Raw genomic sequence first — 16,716 nt, 5'->3', positions numbered from 1 at the left:
TATATTTTATGTGTAAGGGTCGTTTAGTTGCTAGTGATAATTGTAGAAGCTCTATTGCAATGTAGTTTTGCAAGCTACCCTAGTAAAAAAAAAAAATATCAACATTTAAGTGCTAAAAGGTGGCATACCGTATTCTTTTATGTTCGGTTCCTTTTTATTCAAACGTTTCTTTATAGTGATTCAAAAAACATATCCGGTAAAATCTTTTTTAGCTAATAAATTTTTTTAAAAAAAAAAATTGTACTCTTTTTGCTTGGTTGAGACTTGAGAGGTCTGGAACCAGTGAGAAAATGGAAATTGCGATATATACAATTTGAGACAAATTTATACATTATACAATGCTAATTACTAAAAGAATTTGTTTGAATACACGTCTTCCAATATTGAAGTTAAGTTTGAGCAAAATAAATTGACCAACTTAGTAAATCAAAGACATAACAGGGGTAATATGTTTGTGATTGAAAAAGTCAAGTCCTAGGCAATACAATGGGTGATGTATTAGACTGAGGAATATGTTTATGATGTATATGAATGAAGTTATTTTTTTTTTCAAGAAAGTAGTACAGGTTTGTTTGGATATCTCAATTATCCTAAATAATATTTCGCTTGTATCATAGACACATTTTCCAACCCACCTTTTTATATTTCCAACCACATTTTTATCTCACATACATCACATCACAAAAAGTGCTACAGTAATTATTCCAAATAATACACTATCCAAACACTGTCATTTATGTTTGTTCAATTAACCAAGCAATAAAGCCTTCTTAATTTTTTAACTATTATTTGAAATATCATTTAAAATAAAAGATTATTTGAAATATTATTTAAATAATTATTATAGTATTTTTTTCAATATAATGTATGTGAAAAACAAAAGTGGTTAGAAAGATATAAAAAAAAGATAGGAAAATATGTGTGTGATGCAAGCAAAAAACAACAAAGACTTGGAACCAATTTCATAAATTGGCTCTTTTAAATCTTTAGATGAACAAGCTACAAAGAACAAACATGACTAAATTTCTTTTTCCTATACTACATATAATGAGAGAACCTTGTTTGGTGTAAACTATTCATGTCACTTAATGTTATACTTAAAAAACCCTTTAAAGTTAATTTTTAAACTACTCGAATTACCTCATTTTATTATCATGATTTTAAGTACAACTATTCAGATCCCCTTTACGATGATGTTAAATAGTATACAATAACCTCCTAAAGAAAAAGAAGCATTTATAGATTTTTAAAAAAGCACACACACTCTGACATGATTCTACATATAATAGCTTTGAAGAAACAACTAATTATGGGGCACGGGTCAGATGGTTTGGAAGGAGGAAGTAGGGGTGTGCATTCGGTGCAAATTCGGTAATTCGGTGCACTGAATTCGGTGAATTCGGTTATTCTACCTGTAAAAATTTAAACCGTTTTCAATTTCGAATTGGGCATAACCGAATTCATTTCGCAACCGATTTCAAATTCGAAAACAGTAATGAATTCGGTTTAACCGAATTCATCTATTAAAAAAAAAAAGATAAAAATACCCTGTTATCAGCTTAAGTTTGCAACGCTGCTTCCGTACACCTTACAGGCTATGAGGCTAATTGCAAACTAATTCTAATAGCAAACTTACAGGCTACAAGCCTAGTAGCCTACAACACCAATTCAAAGGAAATCAACATCCAAATTATTAGATTCATTATGCTCCTAAATGTGTAATTTTTAATTTACAAATTGGGGCTCCTAAATTATAATACATTCATTATACTCCTCAATGATTTATAAATTATTACTGATTTGATCCCCAAATTTATTCATAATTGAACACATTACTTATGTTCTAATCATTTTGTGGTTTAATTGGCATTTATTTGATCACTTATACCTATAATCCTTAGTCTAAGATTAGTAAATAGATAATATGAATTTTAACTTATTTGATAACTTATGCCTAAAATCATTAGTCTATGATTTAAGGAACACATAAAAAGTGATTAATTTAAACTAGAATAAACCTTAGACTGTACAATGATTAGTGATAATTTATGAATTTATAATTTACAATGATTAATAATAAGTAATATTAGTTACAAACTTACAAATTACAATGAGTAATGATAAGTTATATTACTTACAAACTTATAATTTATTTCAAATCAAAATAAAACTTATTTACTTACATATATTATTGTGAAAGTCAATACACTAGTACATTGATTTGCAATTCATATGCATTCACTTACACTGCTAACTACTTAGTTGTCTTATCTATACTTAAAGTCTTAAGAATTAAGATTAGTGAATAGTTAATATGAATTTTTATGTTAAATATGTAGAGTACACTAATACTTGCAAGTTAGAGATTACGCATTCAAATATTCAATAATTCAAACATGAATGATGTATCAAATTACCAATATCTAAATTTAATTACTAATTATGTTTATTGTTTAATATTTAGTATTATACATATATGTGTTAATTATTCTCTAATTCTAGTCATGTTACTCATGTATAAAATAATAAGTATTATAGTTATCTTATATTGTTATGTATTACTATATATTTGTATTATTATAGTCATATAACAATTAACAAATACTAAAATAATATATTGTACATTATTATATATTATTATTATTATAAGTATATGATATGATGATAAATTGATAATACCATATACTAATTATTATTAATAGCATTTACCTATATAATATAATAAAGTATTAGTAGTATATACTAATACTAAATAGCATTTATCTATATATTATATAATTTTATATACCAATTTGGTAATTCGAATGCGGTAATGCGGTACCCGATTTCAATTACCGAATTTAAATACAAAATCGGTTATTACCTAATTCATAATCTCATTACCTATTTCATACCATATTAGAATTCGGTGAATTTGGTACGTACCGAATTTGTACCAAATTACCAAATTTCCGATTTCAAATTACCGAATTGAATTTGAAATCGGTTATGAATTCGGTAAGAACCGAATTTGCTCACCCCTAGGAGGAAGTATAAGTACGAGATCTTGGATCGGGTTCGAATCCTCTCATTTGCACTAAAAAAAATTTTAAAAACTAATTAATTATATATTTTTGGAATATATACACACACGTAGAGTTTCTGATGGGCTCTGAATTATATATTTTTGGAATATATACACACATGTATTTTTGGATGCAGAAACGTAGGAGTTTCTGATGGGCTGAGGTTGCATTTTTTGCCTCTTTAGTCTTCAATTGGTCTCGCCGCTAAGCCCCGGCTCTAATTTGATGGGCTCTTCCATAGAGGCCCATTACTCATCGGGAAGACCAAGTCGTTGACTTTAGAGTTGTGATGGTTCCTCGCAATTAATCCAAGCACATTTTTCTGTCATGTTGTCGGCCATGAATTTCGAATTAATTAGGATTTGTCCATGGACATGGCATCTTCTTCTGGTCCATTTACATTGACTAGAGACTACTCCTTGTTAGTGGGCCGCATGTGTTGCAAACTTGTAACCCATGTCATGTGCATCACTGCTTTCTAGCCTGCTAAAGTTTATTGAGCTGTTCGCAACCCATGTCCACTAATTGTGGAGGTGTGGAGCCATCTCGCTAATGCAATTTCCTAACCTCGTGTTTCGGTAGTTTAGTTGAGAAGGTTTGTCTAATGAGTATCCAGTGACGAGTGTTTATTTTTATTAAGACTATGGTTAATTTGAAAAAAGGCTTATTTTTTCAATTTAAGAGTATATGCTCATAATATGAGGTATTTATTTTGGGCTTGCTTCTAAGAAACTTTTTATATAACTCGATAAGCAATTGATGCCAAGGGTTTTAGATTTTGCGACAGACAGCGAAGGAAAAGTGGATAGATGTCTTTCTTTGTGAGCTGTAAAAGCACACAAAGGGGTAAGCTAGGCGTACAATTTAGCCATTTTATAAGGAACCCAAATACAGAATTTTTCCCAGGCACAGAATATGTCAATTTAAAGATCGTGACTAGGTTTATATGGTTCTTTTTTGGGATAATTTTAGGAAAAAATTACCGGTTTTTAATAAGCATAATTAAAAGAAAATAAAAGAAAAGTTGAAAAATACTTTCTAAGTGAAAATATCTAAGAAACGCTCTGTTCGAATTCCATTCGTCAATTAAAACAATGAAATAAGACTAGAGCTGTTAAATGAAACGAGCAGCTCGAAAACTTGATTGAACTCGACTCGTTAATTGTGGTAAACGAGTCAAGGTTGAGCTTGAGATATGCTCGTTTAATTAACAAGTCGAGTAAGCTCGACTCGTTTGTTATTCGAGTAGCTCGATTAGGCTCGATAAGAAAGGTTATATATGTCATTTCACAATTCAAAAGTATAAAAATTGAAAATTATAGGTTTTTATTAGAGTTAATTTACACGAGTTTGAGCTCGAGCTTGTGCAAGCTCGACTTGTTTGTGATAAACGAGTCGAGTTCGAGCCCACATGTCACAAACGAGTCGAGCTCGAGCTCACATGTCCATTTGACGAGTCGAGTCCGAACACATTTTAAAGCTCGTCCCCTAGTCGAGCAAGCTCGAGCTTGGCTCGAGTTAAGCTCAAATCGAGCTCGGAAGTCAAATACTCGGCTCGATTAACAGCTCTTAATAAGACTTACGGTCCATGTGTTGTATTCCCCTTTATGTCCAATTTTCTAGTCCATGACATATTATCTTTCTTTATCTTAGTTAGGGATGGCAATGGGGGCGGGTGACCGCGAGCACCCGCCCTGCGGGGGGCTAATGGGGAGGGGGTTGGGGCGGGGGGTGGGGCAGGGACGGGGGGAATTTTTTTCCCCCCGCTTAGAAACGGGGGATATAAAAAATATATGTATATAATTATATATATAATATATAATTTAATTAGTTACAAACTTATGATAATGATATTATTAGTTATATGTATTATATAATGTCTATTAGTATATATAATATAATTGATATTATTAATTATATTAATAATTATATATGTGTACTAATGTAAATTATTAATTGGTTATACTAAATTTACTAATACATTTATACTAAATCCCTAATTATACTTAATACAATAACATTTTTTTCTTAAAAAAAAGTACAAGCACAATAATGAATTAGTGATTGTATTTGTGCCAAAAGTGAAAACTTGACTACTTTAGTTATATTTATTTCATCACGTTGGATTGTATTCAAATAATTTTTATTTGATTGTTTTTATAAGTTTCAATTGTAAAATTACAATGAATAATAATTTGATGATGTGTTAATATTTTAGTACTTGATTATTTGCTAAAATTTAACCATAATAAAATTATATAACAATTTTTTATTAGTCCTGCGGGGGAAGCGGGACGGGGGCGGGGGCTGGGGCGGGGGAAGTTTGTAGGCAGCGGGGCGGGGGACGGGGGAGGGGTCCCCTGCCCCATTGCCATCCCTAATCTTAGTGGGCATACATAGACATAAATGGAAGTTAGAACTTGGATTAGATCTTTTTAATCGTTAGGCCTTTTTGGTGCTTTTGTGCTTGTTAGTTAGGAATAATGTCGATGCCAACATATCACCGTCATTTTGTTCGAAGACTCTAGTAACGAGTATTCCTGAACTGCATGAACACGAAACTTGTTGAGATAGAAATATATAATCGACATAAAGCAAAAAAAAAAAAAAAAAAAAAGGAAAGGAAAGACTTCTGGGTCGTTCGAGTATTTATGGTAAATATAAATAACTATGTTTGGATAGAGATTATTTGAAATATTATTTAGAATGACTATTATAATGCATTTTGTAATATAATGTATGTGAAATATAAAAATAATTAAAAAGTACCAACCATGCCAAATGAGCACCGGGTAGGGAAGAGGGAGGGAGCCTAAAATTTGTTAAAGAAAGCTGCCCGCTTGCCAATAATAGTATGCACAACACAATGCAATATGACTGGTGGAGAATGAGGCATAGACTTAGATCAATTTTTGAAAAAAAAAAAATTGTGTGTGTGAATTTCGTCCGTGGATAATATAAAAATTGTATAATCAGTGGGTGATTTATGAGTACTTCTATAAACGAACTTGTACTAATGATTGAAATAGAGATCGAAATTGAAGCTGAAACCCCTCTTTAACTTTTTGCTATTTTTCTTCGAATATATATATATACTCCTCCGAGCGACTTCTGGACTTTCAGAGTCGTGTACTTGTACGTTACATCAAAAAGACGAGTGCAACTGAAATTTGTGGTTCCCGAACTTACAAGCTCTGAATCCATCCCAGATTACGTACGGGGAAAAACAAATAATGCCGCCCAATTGTGCATGTACTATTTAAAAAGAATAGTAGTGTCTTATTGTCTTCATTAGCAGTCGTGAGGTACGTAAATATCTTATTGCAGCACCTTGACCCAAAATGGAAATTAGGAAAATGTAAGCATCAGAACACCAGTTCTGCTGATGCAACTGCAACGAATACAATCGGTGGATTGGATCAGTCCAGGCCGGAAGAACCGACTTTTGTATAAATTAACTAAAAACACATAAATCTACGCATCATCTTTGTCTTTGTAGTCCTTGGTGCCAACCTTCAACATCTTTGTTATTACCACCAATCTATGCAACTGAAAAAACAAGCAAATTAAGCAGAATGAAGATACTAATGTTGCCATGGTTAGCTCATGGTCACATGTCCCCTTTCTTAGAGCTAGCCAAGAGACTAGCAAAGAAAAACTTCCACATCTACTTGTGTTCCACCACTGTGAATCTCAGCTCCATCAAGAACCAAATTACTGGAAAATATTCCGATTCTATAGAACCAGTTGAGTTACAACTTCCATGCTTGCCTGACCTTCCTCCTCATTACCACACCACCAATGGCCTCCCACCCCATCTCATGACCACCCTCAAAACAGCCTATGAAATGTCAGCTCCCAACTTTTCTAATATCCTCACCACTCTGCATCCTGACTTGGTTATGTACGACTTCAATCAGCCTTGGGCAGCAGAAATTGCTTCTTCTCAAAATATCCCAGCTGTTCAATTTCTCCCGTTTGGAGCATCAATGACTGCTTTCGGTCTATACATGATCAAATATCCAGGAAAAGAACTCCCCTACCCAGAAATTTATATCCGGGACTATGAGATAGTCAAGGTTCGGTCAAGGGACGCTCGAGTTAATGATGTTAGTGATGGACAAAGATTCCTACAAGGTCTGGACCTGTCGTGTAAGATTTTGTTGGTTAAGTCATTCAAAGAAATTGAAGAAAGATTCATGGATTTTCTCTCTGTTGCATCTGGTAAAAAGGTGGTCCCCGTTGGCCCTCTTGTCCAAGACATCAGTCTTGGTGACATTCAAGATGAGGAAATGGAAATCATTAATTGGCTTGACCAAAAGGAAAACGCTTCAGTGGTGTTTGTCTCTTTTGGCAGTGAGTATTTCTTGACTGAGGACGAAAGAAGCGAAATTGCTCGTGGTCTTGAGCTCAGCAATGTTAACTTTATATGGGTTATTAGGTTCCCTTTCGGAGGGAAAATAACTGTGGAAAAAGCATTACCCGAAGGGTTTCTTGAGAGAGTGGGAGATAGAGGAAAATTTGTGGATGGATGGGCTCCTCAGGCAAGAATTTTGAAGCATGCGAATACTGGTGCTTTTTTGAGCCATTGTGGATGGAGTTCTATGATGGAGAGTATGAAATTTGGTGTTCCAATGATAGCTCTGCCTATGCATATTGACCAACCTTTGAATGCTAGATTGATTGAAGCAGTCGGAGTGGGATTGGAACCCTTGCGAGACGAGAAGGGAAATCTTCAAAGTGAGGAGATTGCCAAAGTGATCAGAAAGGTTTTGGTGGAGGAAAGTGGAAAAAATGTGAGGAGGAAAGCTAAGGAATTGAGTGAACAAATGGGAATGAGAGGTGACAAGGAAGAGATTGATAACCTTGTCGAGGAGGTAGTACAACTTTGCCAAAAGAATAACGGGTGCTGTTAAATCTTTTGATTGTTCTTCCGGGTTAAGGAAGATGATTTGTTCGTTAATTTGCTGGATGTTATTCTAATTAGTCTCCATTTTATAAGTAATTTGGTTGATTGATTGTATGACCATATCGTTCACGTTCACTATGCTATATTTCCAATGAGCTCTTCACTATTTTCATCTCTTAGAGAAGGTTTCGAGCACATACATTTCTTGGAAAATCCATCATTTAATCTGCTCCATTACAAAAGGAGTACTAGACTAAGTGAAACCATAATATTCTCAAACCCTGAGTCAACTAGAAGCTAGAGATACCATCGAAGTAAGCATGAAATTCTTTGTTCTGACTTTCATTTCATGCACTCCTGTTTTCCCCCTTTTCTTTGTCAAGCTTTGATTCTCCTTCAAACCCAAAAAAAAAAAAAAAAGGTGAGGATCATGGGCATACACAATGTCCTAATCCATGACTTGGTACTTCTATTGCCTGTTTTAGCGTCCGTAGTTCTTGACTCATTCGACGTCTCTTATGATTTGTCAACATTCACCTCTGCATGACCGGTGGCAGGAAATCGTGAGGCTTTACGTTAAGCAAGTCTAGTTACAATTTAAAATTAATGGCTCAAAATAGCCGTGCTAATGTGGTACATAAATAAAAAATAGGGTCCGTCTCATGTTAAGATATATTTTATGTGTCATATTTTTTAAAATGTAAGATTAATTAGAGAAAGTAAATAAATATAAGAGAGAATAATAATTGTAATATGTGTAATTATGTGACTTTTAGATGTGTTAACAAGTATCCAGCTAAATAAATTGAATAACCCAAAAAAAAAATGAATTATAAGTATAATGAATCGAATAACTCAAATAGCAGGCTTGAGCTACTATGGCACAGATGCAGGCAATCCATTGAACTCTGCAATTGTGAGGCCCTTCATCCATGTAAGAAAGATACATCAGTTTTTTGGGTAAAGTGCAAAAAAATCCCCTATGATTAAGCTAATTTACGAAAAAGTCTCTTATAGTTTCAAATCATATATTTTGATTTCTCACTGTTTGAACTAATTTAAACCGCAACAAAAATCATCAAAACTATCGAAAACATATGAAATAACACAATTACCCTAATACATATAAGCAATAAAAAACCTTCTAACAACCATCCTATTAAGCAAACTTACGGAAAAATTCCCTATAGTTAAGCCAACACATGGAAAAGCCCCCTAGGGTTATATGTTACTTTTATTTATTTATTTTGTGCATAGGAATAAGGTAAGTTATATTTGAAAGTATTTATTTATTTATTTTATGTATAGAAATAAGATGAGTTGTATTTGGGAGTTTTGGGTTATTTTTTTTGAAATTTTATGAGTTCTAAGGGGTTTAATCGGTATATCAGCTAAAAATTTGAATTAAAAAATTATTTTCAATGTCAAGCAACCTCAAACTCGTTAATTTAAATGATTTCTGTCGATTTCACATTAGTTCAAACCATGAGGTACTGGATTGCATGATTTGAAATTGTAAAGGACTTTTTCTATAGGTTTGCTTAGTCACAAGAGGCTTTTCTGTATTATAACTCTAAAGGTGTAATAGGTATATCAACTAAAAATTTATTTGTTTGTAGTACAAATATTCATAAAAGAACCGTGTGTATTTCAAACCCATTAATTCAGACGATTTTTATTGCATTTATAAATTAGTTCAAACCATGAGGTACTGGAGTGTATGTTTTGAAATTATAGGAGATTTTTCTGTATATTCACTTAACCTCAAGAGATTTTTCTATATTTTACCCCAGTTTTTTTTGTAGTTGAGAAAGTCACAAGTAGGGTGCAAGAGAATCAAGCTCCTCGACTTGAACTCACAGGTAGTTGGATCAACTACTGGACTCGAGTTTTCTGTTGATCGAACTTGAGTCGAGTTTGAGCTACTCATTTATGTATTCTATTAGAGCTCGAGCAGAAAAATAGGAGTTCGATTGCTCGATGTGCTCAATCGAGCATTGCCTTCTTACCATGTATATATAGGTATCAGCTTTGTTGAGAATTACATGAAGATTTTTCTCCATATAGACAAAAGGGAACTAATTAAGCCAAATTACAGAGACAAGCTTTCCATGCAAACTACGGCCATGCAATTGCAAGCTAGTAGTACAGAATAAGTCAGTAGCACTTCTCAAAGGGTTCTCATGTTACCGTTTTTGGCGCATGGTCACATATCTCCATTCCTGGAGCTAGCCAGGAAACTCACCGATAGAGGAATTCACATCTGTCTTTGTTCTACAGCCATCAATTTAAGTTCCATTTCCAAGGAAATCAAGGGCAACTACTCTCAATCCATTCGACTCGTGGAGTTTCATCTTCCAGAATTGCGTGAACTTCCTCCTCACTACCACACAACCAATGGCCTCCCAGCTCATCTCCAACCAGTCCTCTTCGAAGCCCTGAAATTGTCCAACTCTGAGATACACAACATCATAAAATCTCTGAAGCTAGACTTGGTGATCTACGATACAATACTATCTTGGCTTTCAGTAACTCCTTTAAGCACTTTTCCATCGGTTTGGTTCCAAATTACGAGCGCAGCCTTCTTGTCATACACACTTCATTTGTTAGTCAACTCCTGCTCAGAATATCCCTTTCCAGCCATTTATTTTTGGGATTTTGAGTTTCACAAACTTCTTGCTGCCACTGGAGATAAAACTCCGGTTGCTGGTGAAGTTTGCTCCTTTCCTATGCTGGTTAATACTAGTAGAGCGATGGAAGGGAAATCCTTGGACCACATTGCTGGTTTGACCAACATGAAGACTAATTCCCACTGGTCCTATTGCTGCTGCTGAATTAGGTGAGGAGGATATCGAGCTCATGAATTGGCTTGGACAGAAGGATGTAAATTCAACTGTGTTTACTTCCTTTGGCACTATGTATTTCCCAAGTGAGGAAGAGATCAAAGAGATTGCTCACGGATTGGAGCTGAGCAATGTAAATTTCATCTGGGCTTTAAGATCTCCAGACGGTGACGAAAGTAGACTTGAAGAGATTCTACCAACGGGATTTCTTGAGAGAGTGAGAGGTAGAGGGAGAATTGTTCAAGGATGGGCGCCGCAGGCAATGATTCTTGGCCATTCGAGCATTGGTGGATTTTTATCCCACTGTGGTTGGATATCTTTATCCGAAGGCATAGAATTTGGTGTTCCGATAATAGCAATGCCTATGAATTTGGAACAGCCCCTTAATGGAAGGGTGTTGGTGGAAAATGGTGTGGCTGTGGAAGTCATGAGAGATGAAAATGGTAGACTCAAGGGGGCAGAGATAGCAAAAATGATCAACCATGTGGTAATTGGGGGTGCAGGGGAAACCATGAGGCAGAAAATGAAAGATTTGAGGAAGAAGATCAAATCAAGTGAAGAAGACAATCTGGATGAACTTTTAACATTGATCGCCCAACTTTCTAAGAAAAACTCAGGTCAAGATCCCAATATTGCAGGAGGACTTGGGACTTAAAACTGGACTTCTCCGAAGGCGTTCCTCAGCTGGTGTTCAGGGGTTTATTGAGTAATCGAGATATGTGGTATGCGCTAAAATAAATGAGGGTTTAGAGATATTGATAGTGTCTCTACTACTCTAATAATGTAATCTTTCAATCCAATGAATCAGCATATAATTCCGAGCTTAGACAGGAAAGGCAATGAAATATTGTAGTGTTGTGAAGATTCAAATTACTAACGTGTAATAATCGTAAGAGCAAAAGAAAATTGCAGCATTCAATTGAAGAGAAAAACCATATACTAATTGGTTTAGAAGGGACGGAATACAATTGGTATTATTGGATATGGTTTGCTAATTGTGACATTTTTTATTTGGGATTATAAGAAAGTCTCAAGACAATGACCAAAACAGCAGTCCCCTGGCTGTTATGTGCCGGTCGGTATTTCCATCAAACAACAAAATCAGACGGCATGGTTGAATGAATTCCTGGTACCAATCATTGTTTCAAGTCGTTTCGTGGAAAACTAGACCCTGCACCGTGATTCCGGCAACTCCCACGTACCCAACTTGACCAATGTGCTTTTTTTGTCTTCCATATAGTACTATAAAATATTGATAGGGTGCCCATGTTTATGGTTTTTCGTCTATGAATTTGTTTGTAATCTACTCATACAGTCCAAATTAATGAAATTCTTAGGAAAAATCTCCACATGGCCTTTTCAGTTGCAAAAGAACAGTTTTCTTTGCTATACGCCAGGAGTCCACGTGAACTGCAAGTCCCAAATATACAGGGCAAAGGTGATTAATTTTGTTCAAATCTCATTTCGTCCTGGTGTAGGTGGATTTATTCATAATTTGTTAATTCTTGCTGCCGACCAATGGATCTTTCAATTAGCAAGGTCGAAGGTCAAGCATATGAGTATTTGACAGATAACAGCAAACTCGGTTAGAAAATTCAGACCCCTGTCTTTCTAGATATCGTTTAAAATTCCCTTTCAAGACTAAAACCTTTGCCCATCCCCCACTTCCATTTTCCCCTCCCAAAAACCAAAGCACTCAACGCCAAGACACAAAGCACTTACAGAAAACAGAGGATTTATGGGCACAGAACCAGTTGCTGTTACTTCTCAGGTCAAGGTTCTCATGTTTCCATGGCTGGCTTATGGCCATATATCTCCCAGCCTGGAACTAGCCAAGAGGCTAACGGATAGAGGATTTGCCATATACATCTGTTCAACTCCTATCAATCTTGGATTCATCAAGCAAAAGATCACCGGAAAACACTCTGCCACTATTAAACCAGTGGAACTTCATCTTCCAGACACTCCTGAACTCCCTTCTCACTACCACACCACCAATGGTCTCCCACCCCATCTCATGTCCACCCTGAAAAGAGCCCTGAACAGAGCCAAACCGGAACTGTCCAGTATCTTGAAGACTCTGAAGCCTGATTTGGTGATCTACGATGTCACCCAGACGTGGACCGGTGCATTGACTGCAGCCCATAACATTCCAGCAGTTAAATTTTTAACTTCAACTGTGTCCATGATGGCATACTTCTCCCATTCGTTTATGAAACCGGACCTTGAATTCCCTTTTCCAGCCATCTATCTGTCCGATCCCGAGTGGACCAAGTTTCGGATAACAGCCCAAGAGGCAAGAGCTGATTATGAAGAAAGTGATCCTGCGGCGGAAAGGCCAAACCGAGATTGTGACCGCATCTTCCTCACAAAAAGCTCGAGAGCAATAGAAGGGAAATATATAGATTATCTGTTTGATCTTACGAAGCTGAAGATGTTGCCTGTAGGTACCCTGTTAGAAGAACCTATTAAGGATGATCAAGGCGATAACAACGACGAGTTAATCCAATGGCTTGGGACAAAGAGCGAGCGGTCCACTGTTTTTGTTTCGTTTGGGACCGAGTATTTCTTGACTAAAGAAGAGATGGAAGAGATAGCATACGGGTTGGAGCTTAGCGATGTCAATTTCATATGGGTTGTAAGATTTCCTCTGGGTCACAAAACAGGGCCTGAAGAGGCTCTTCCTGAGGGGTTCTTGGAGAGGGTGGGAGATAGGGGAAGAATTGTGGAAGGATGGGCACCACAGGCAAAAGTATTGGCACATCCAGGTACAGCAGGTTTTGTTTGTCACTGTGGTTGGAATTCGGTTGTGGAAAGTATAGAGTTTGGTGTTCCAATTATAGCCATGCCCGTACAGCTTGACCAGCCACTCAATGCCAGGTTGGTGGTGGAAATTGGTGCAGGCATGGAAGTTGTGAGAGATGAGAATGGCAAGTTTGATAGAAAGGAGATAGCAAGAGTAATCAAAGATGTGGTGGCGGAGAAGATGGGTGAAAATGTGAGAGGGAAAATGCTTCCAGAAAATAAAATTGAAGGAGAAACAGGAGTTGGATGAAGTTGCGGAATTGCTAACTCAGCTTGTGAAGGAAAATAGTCAGTCTTCGAATTGATTTTACTAGTACTTTTCTGGAAATATTTGAACTGCTCTATGAATTCCAAAATATGAAATAAAAAATACTGCTCTATGGAATTTTTAGAGTTTGTTCCTTTCTCTCCCTTTTCATTTTTCATTTTTCTTGGGGCGTGGGATAAGTTTAAAGTTGGGAATTGTAACCATCGATCATTTACTAACTCTGGGAAGTAATAGTACTACATTTGTTTGCTAGCCCATACAGTTTCATCTTTTGTGACAAATGCACGTGATTGGCTTCAAATTCTTGTACTATAGCTACTGCGTCTCTGGTTATTAATTTGAGTTCTACTGATCTCAATATTTTAGTGATACTCTATATTCAAAGCGCGGAACATCAACTCTCTCGCACCTCCCAGGACAAGAAAAATGACAAATCCTTTTTTTCCTTTTTGTTTCGTCTTCAAAAAAAAAAAAAAATTTTAGAGTAACTTAATTGGAAGTTGTTGATAGGAAGTCGGTACTAAGGGTAGATATGGCATTCGGTCTCCGAAAGCTCCCACTAAGAGGAGACTTCATCCAAGTAACATCCACGTTATTACATTTGTTTTTCGGTCAATCGATCAAATCCTACTCCTATTCCTATTTTAATTTACGTTCAAAAGGATTCAACTAAGTCAATGGGATTAGAAGAGTAAACTAACACTACCTCTAAACTAAATGAGTGCACTACTGCACACTTTTTAAATTTTATCATAGGTTTAGAGATTTGAACTCTTAATTTGTAGTCAGATCAATATCTTATACTTGACGTTGACATTATTACAAGGAAAAGAAGATATGCCATTATTCTACTTTCCTTTCTTCCCAAAAAACATAGACTATCTTTGAAACACTTAGTGATGACATGGTGTCACGAAGGGTGGAAAAAAAACGCCATTCCACTAGTGTAGTTTCAAATGTTTATGAAATTTTCAAAAGAAAAGCATGACATAATAAAGCACGAGAAGAAAGTAGTACTTTGAAGAAATCGGTCCAAAATGTGCACCTTCTATTTTCCCTATTTCTGCTTGCCATAAATTTGAATAGTTTTTTTGTCAAATTCTTGATTGTACCAGTATACGGGGCTTATAGAATTTGCCGACGGTCTTCGTCTAGGAAATTCCACCTTCATCTGAAAAGTGAAAGCGATGTCGCCCTACTCTGTCGCCTTCACCCAGAAACGTATGCGGCAGCAATTTGCGACTCTTCCTTTTACCTGGACGTTGTGGACTCGATTCCGTTATTTGTCCATTACTCATAATAAACAAATACTTTGATGAACGTGCCATATTGTCATACCATTTTTTTTAAAAAAATCTTTTATTATAAGTAAAATGCGTTGTTTAGTCCCTGCATGATTTTTCTCCTCAAAGTCTTGACAAAAGTAAATATGGATCTCAATGTTTAGTCACTAAAGTTTTGATAAGAACAAATTTGATCCAATTTAAAACAGATTCAGGACATTTGGAGAATTTTTTTCAATTACCGATAGAATTTAGCAACGTCTAGTCATGTATGTGTCCACTAAATTAAGTTTCAAAATAAAAATGTAAAATAGTAGCTAGTTTTAAATAACAAATTTAAGAACTAATAACTCACTTGCTAACTAATTGATCAGTAAAAATAAAAAGAACGAAAATTTTAAACTAAAACTCCTAGAACTAGTCGAATCATCAATTCATCGACAAACTAGAACTCTCAATCTATTAAATTGGTGGAATTCATCAGCGAAACTTGGCTGAATTGCCACCTTACCAATCACACACAACCTTTTTACTACGTCATCTCTTTTTTTTTTTTGGTATAATCCACAGGTGTCCGCATCCGTTTTACGGTCTGCGACTAATCCTGTTCGAGCCGGGTCAGGTCCCATAGGGGGTAACTCTCCCAACGTCATTTTTTCCATTCCTATGGGTTTCGAACCCGACTACGTCATCTCTTTTACTATCCTCATGAAGGCCCTTAAATTGTCCCAACCTCAAATGGACAGCGTTATATATACAGGCTCTAAAGCCTGATTTGGTGATGTGCAATTTTGCGTTAACTACTATCGGAATAATACCTTCTCCCAACATTCCATCGGTTAAATTTTAGCATTTTCAATGCAAGTCTTATCATAAATTCTGTCCCATATATATATATATATGTATGTATATCTCTGGATCATTTCGCTACTTCTATCAACTACCCCAAAAAAAAAATGCACGTTCAACTGTTTTTGTTTCTTTTGGCAGTGAATGTGTTTTGCATAAGGAAGAGATCAAGAGATTGCTTTAGGATTGGAGCTTAGTAATGCTAACTTTATTTGGGTCCTAAAGTTTCCAAAAGGATAGGAACTATCAAGTGGAATTAATATGATTTTACCTGAGGGATTGATTTCTTGAGAGAGTGAAGGATGGAGGGAGAATTGTTCAAGGATCCGATGCTAGGTTGATGGTGGATACTGGAGTTGCTGCAGAAGTTACTTATGAGAGATGAAAAATCAAAATTTCAAAGGGCCAGAGATGGCAGAAGTGATTAAGGAAGATGCGGTATTTCGCGAGATGCAAGGAAAGTAACGAGGGAGAAAACGAAAGATATGAATAAGAAAATGAAAAGATTGGCAGCTAGTGAGAATCTGAAGAGATCCAAGGATAATTCAGAGGGGATTTTTAGAATATAAGTAAGGAGATTTGATCCCTTGACCTACACCTAAGTAGAATTTTAAAACTCTTTTGGTGACCAACTATTAAAAAAAAAAAGTAGTTGGTTACCAATAGTACTTGCAACAGCATAGTTTTTAAGATT

At 35.7% G+C, this 16,716-nt stretch overlaps 2 protein-coding genes and 1 pseudogene across 2 annotated transcripts; all 3 read left to right on the top strand.

Annotated features, from left to right (window-relative positions):
• The first annotated feature begins 6,394 nt into the window (after positions 1-6,394).
• Positions 6,395-8,140, top strand: LOC113731482 (UDP-glucosyltransferase 29-like). The gene has a single exon (XM_027256781.2). It carries the CDS (start codon positions 6,641-6,643, stop codon positions 7,979-7,981), a length of 1,341 nt encoding a protein of 446 aa, XP_027112582.1. The 5' UTR covers positions 6,395-6,640; the 3' UTR covers positions 7,982-8,140.
• A 2,017-nt stretch (positions 8,141-10,157) lies between these two features.
• LOC113728504 (beta-D-glucosyl crocetin beta-1,6-glucosyltransferase-like) lies at positions 10,158-11,472 on the top strand. Its single transcript, XM_027252905.2, has 2 exons — positions 10,158-10,758; positions 10,814-11,472. Exons 1-2 carry the CDS (start codon positions 10,158-10,160, stop codon positions 11,470-11,472), a joined length of 1,260 nt encoding a protein of 419 aa, XP_027108706.1.
• A 623-nt stretch (positions 11,473-12,095) lies between these two features.
• On the top strand, positions 12,096-14,007 carry LOC113730701 (beta-D-glucosyl crocetin beta-1,6-glucosyltransferase-like; annotated as a pseudogene).
• Positions 14,008-16,716: the final 2,709 nt, after the last annotated feature.

The sequence above is a fragment of the Coffea arabica genome, chromosome 2e (genome assembly GCF_036785885.1).
Source record: "Coffea arabica cultivar ET-39 chromosome 2e, Coffea Arabica ET-39 HiFi, whole genome shotgun sequence".
In the NCBI taxonomy this organism is placed as follows: domain Eukaryota; kingdom Viridiplantae; phylum Streptophyta; class Magnoliopsida; order Gentianales; family Rubiaceae; genus Coffea; species Coffea arabica.
This window is presented reverse-complemented; position numbering and strand designations above follow the sequence as displayed.

Coding starts and splice junctions, on each gene's coding strand:
- LOC113731482 (XM_027256781.2), top strand. CDS start 6,641: ATGAAGATACTAATGTTGCCATGGTTAGCTCATGGTCACATGTCCCCT.
- LOC113728504 (XM_027252905.2), top strand. CDS start 10,158: ATGTTACCGTTTTTGGCGCATGGTCACATATCTCCATTCCTGGAGCTA. Junction 10,759..10,813: donor ATCCTTGGACCACATTGCTG/GTTTGACCAACA, acceptor CTGCTGAATTAG/GTGAGGAGGATATCGAGCTC.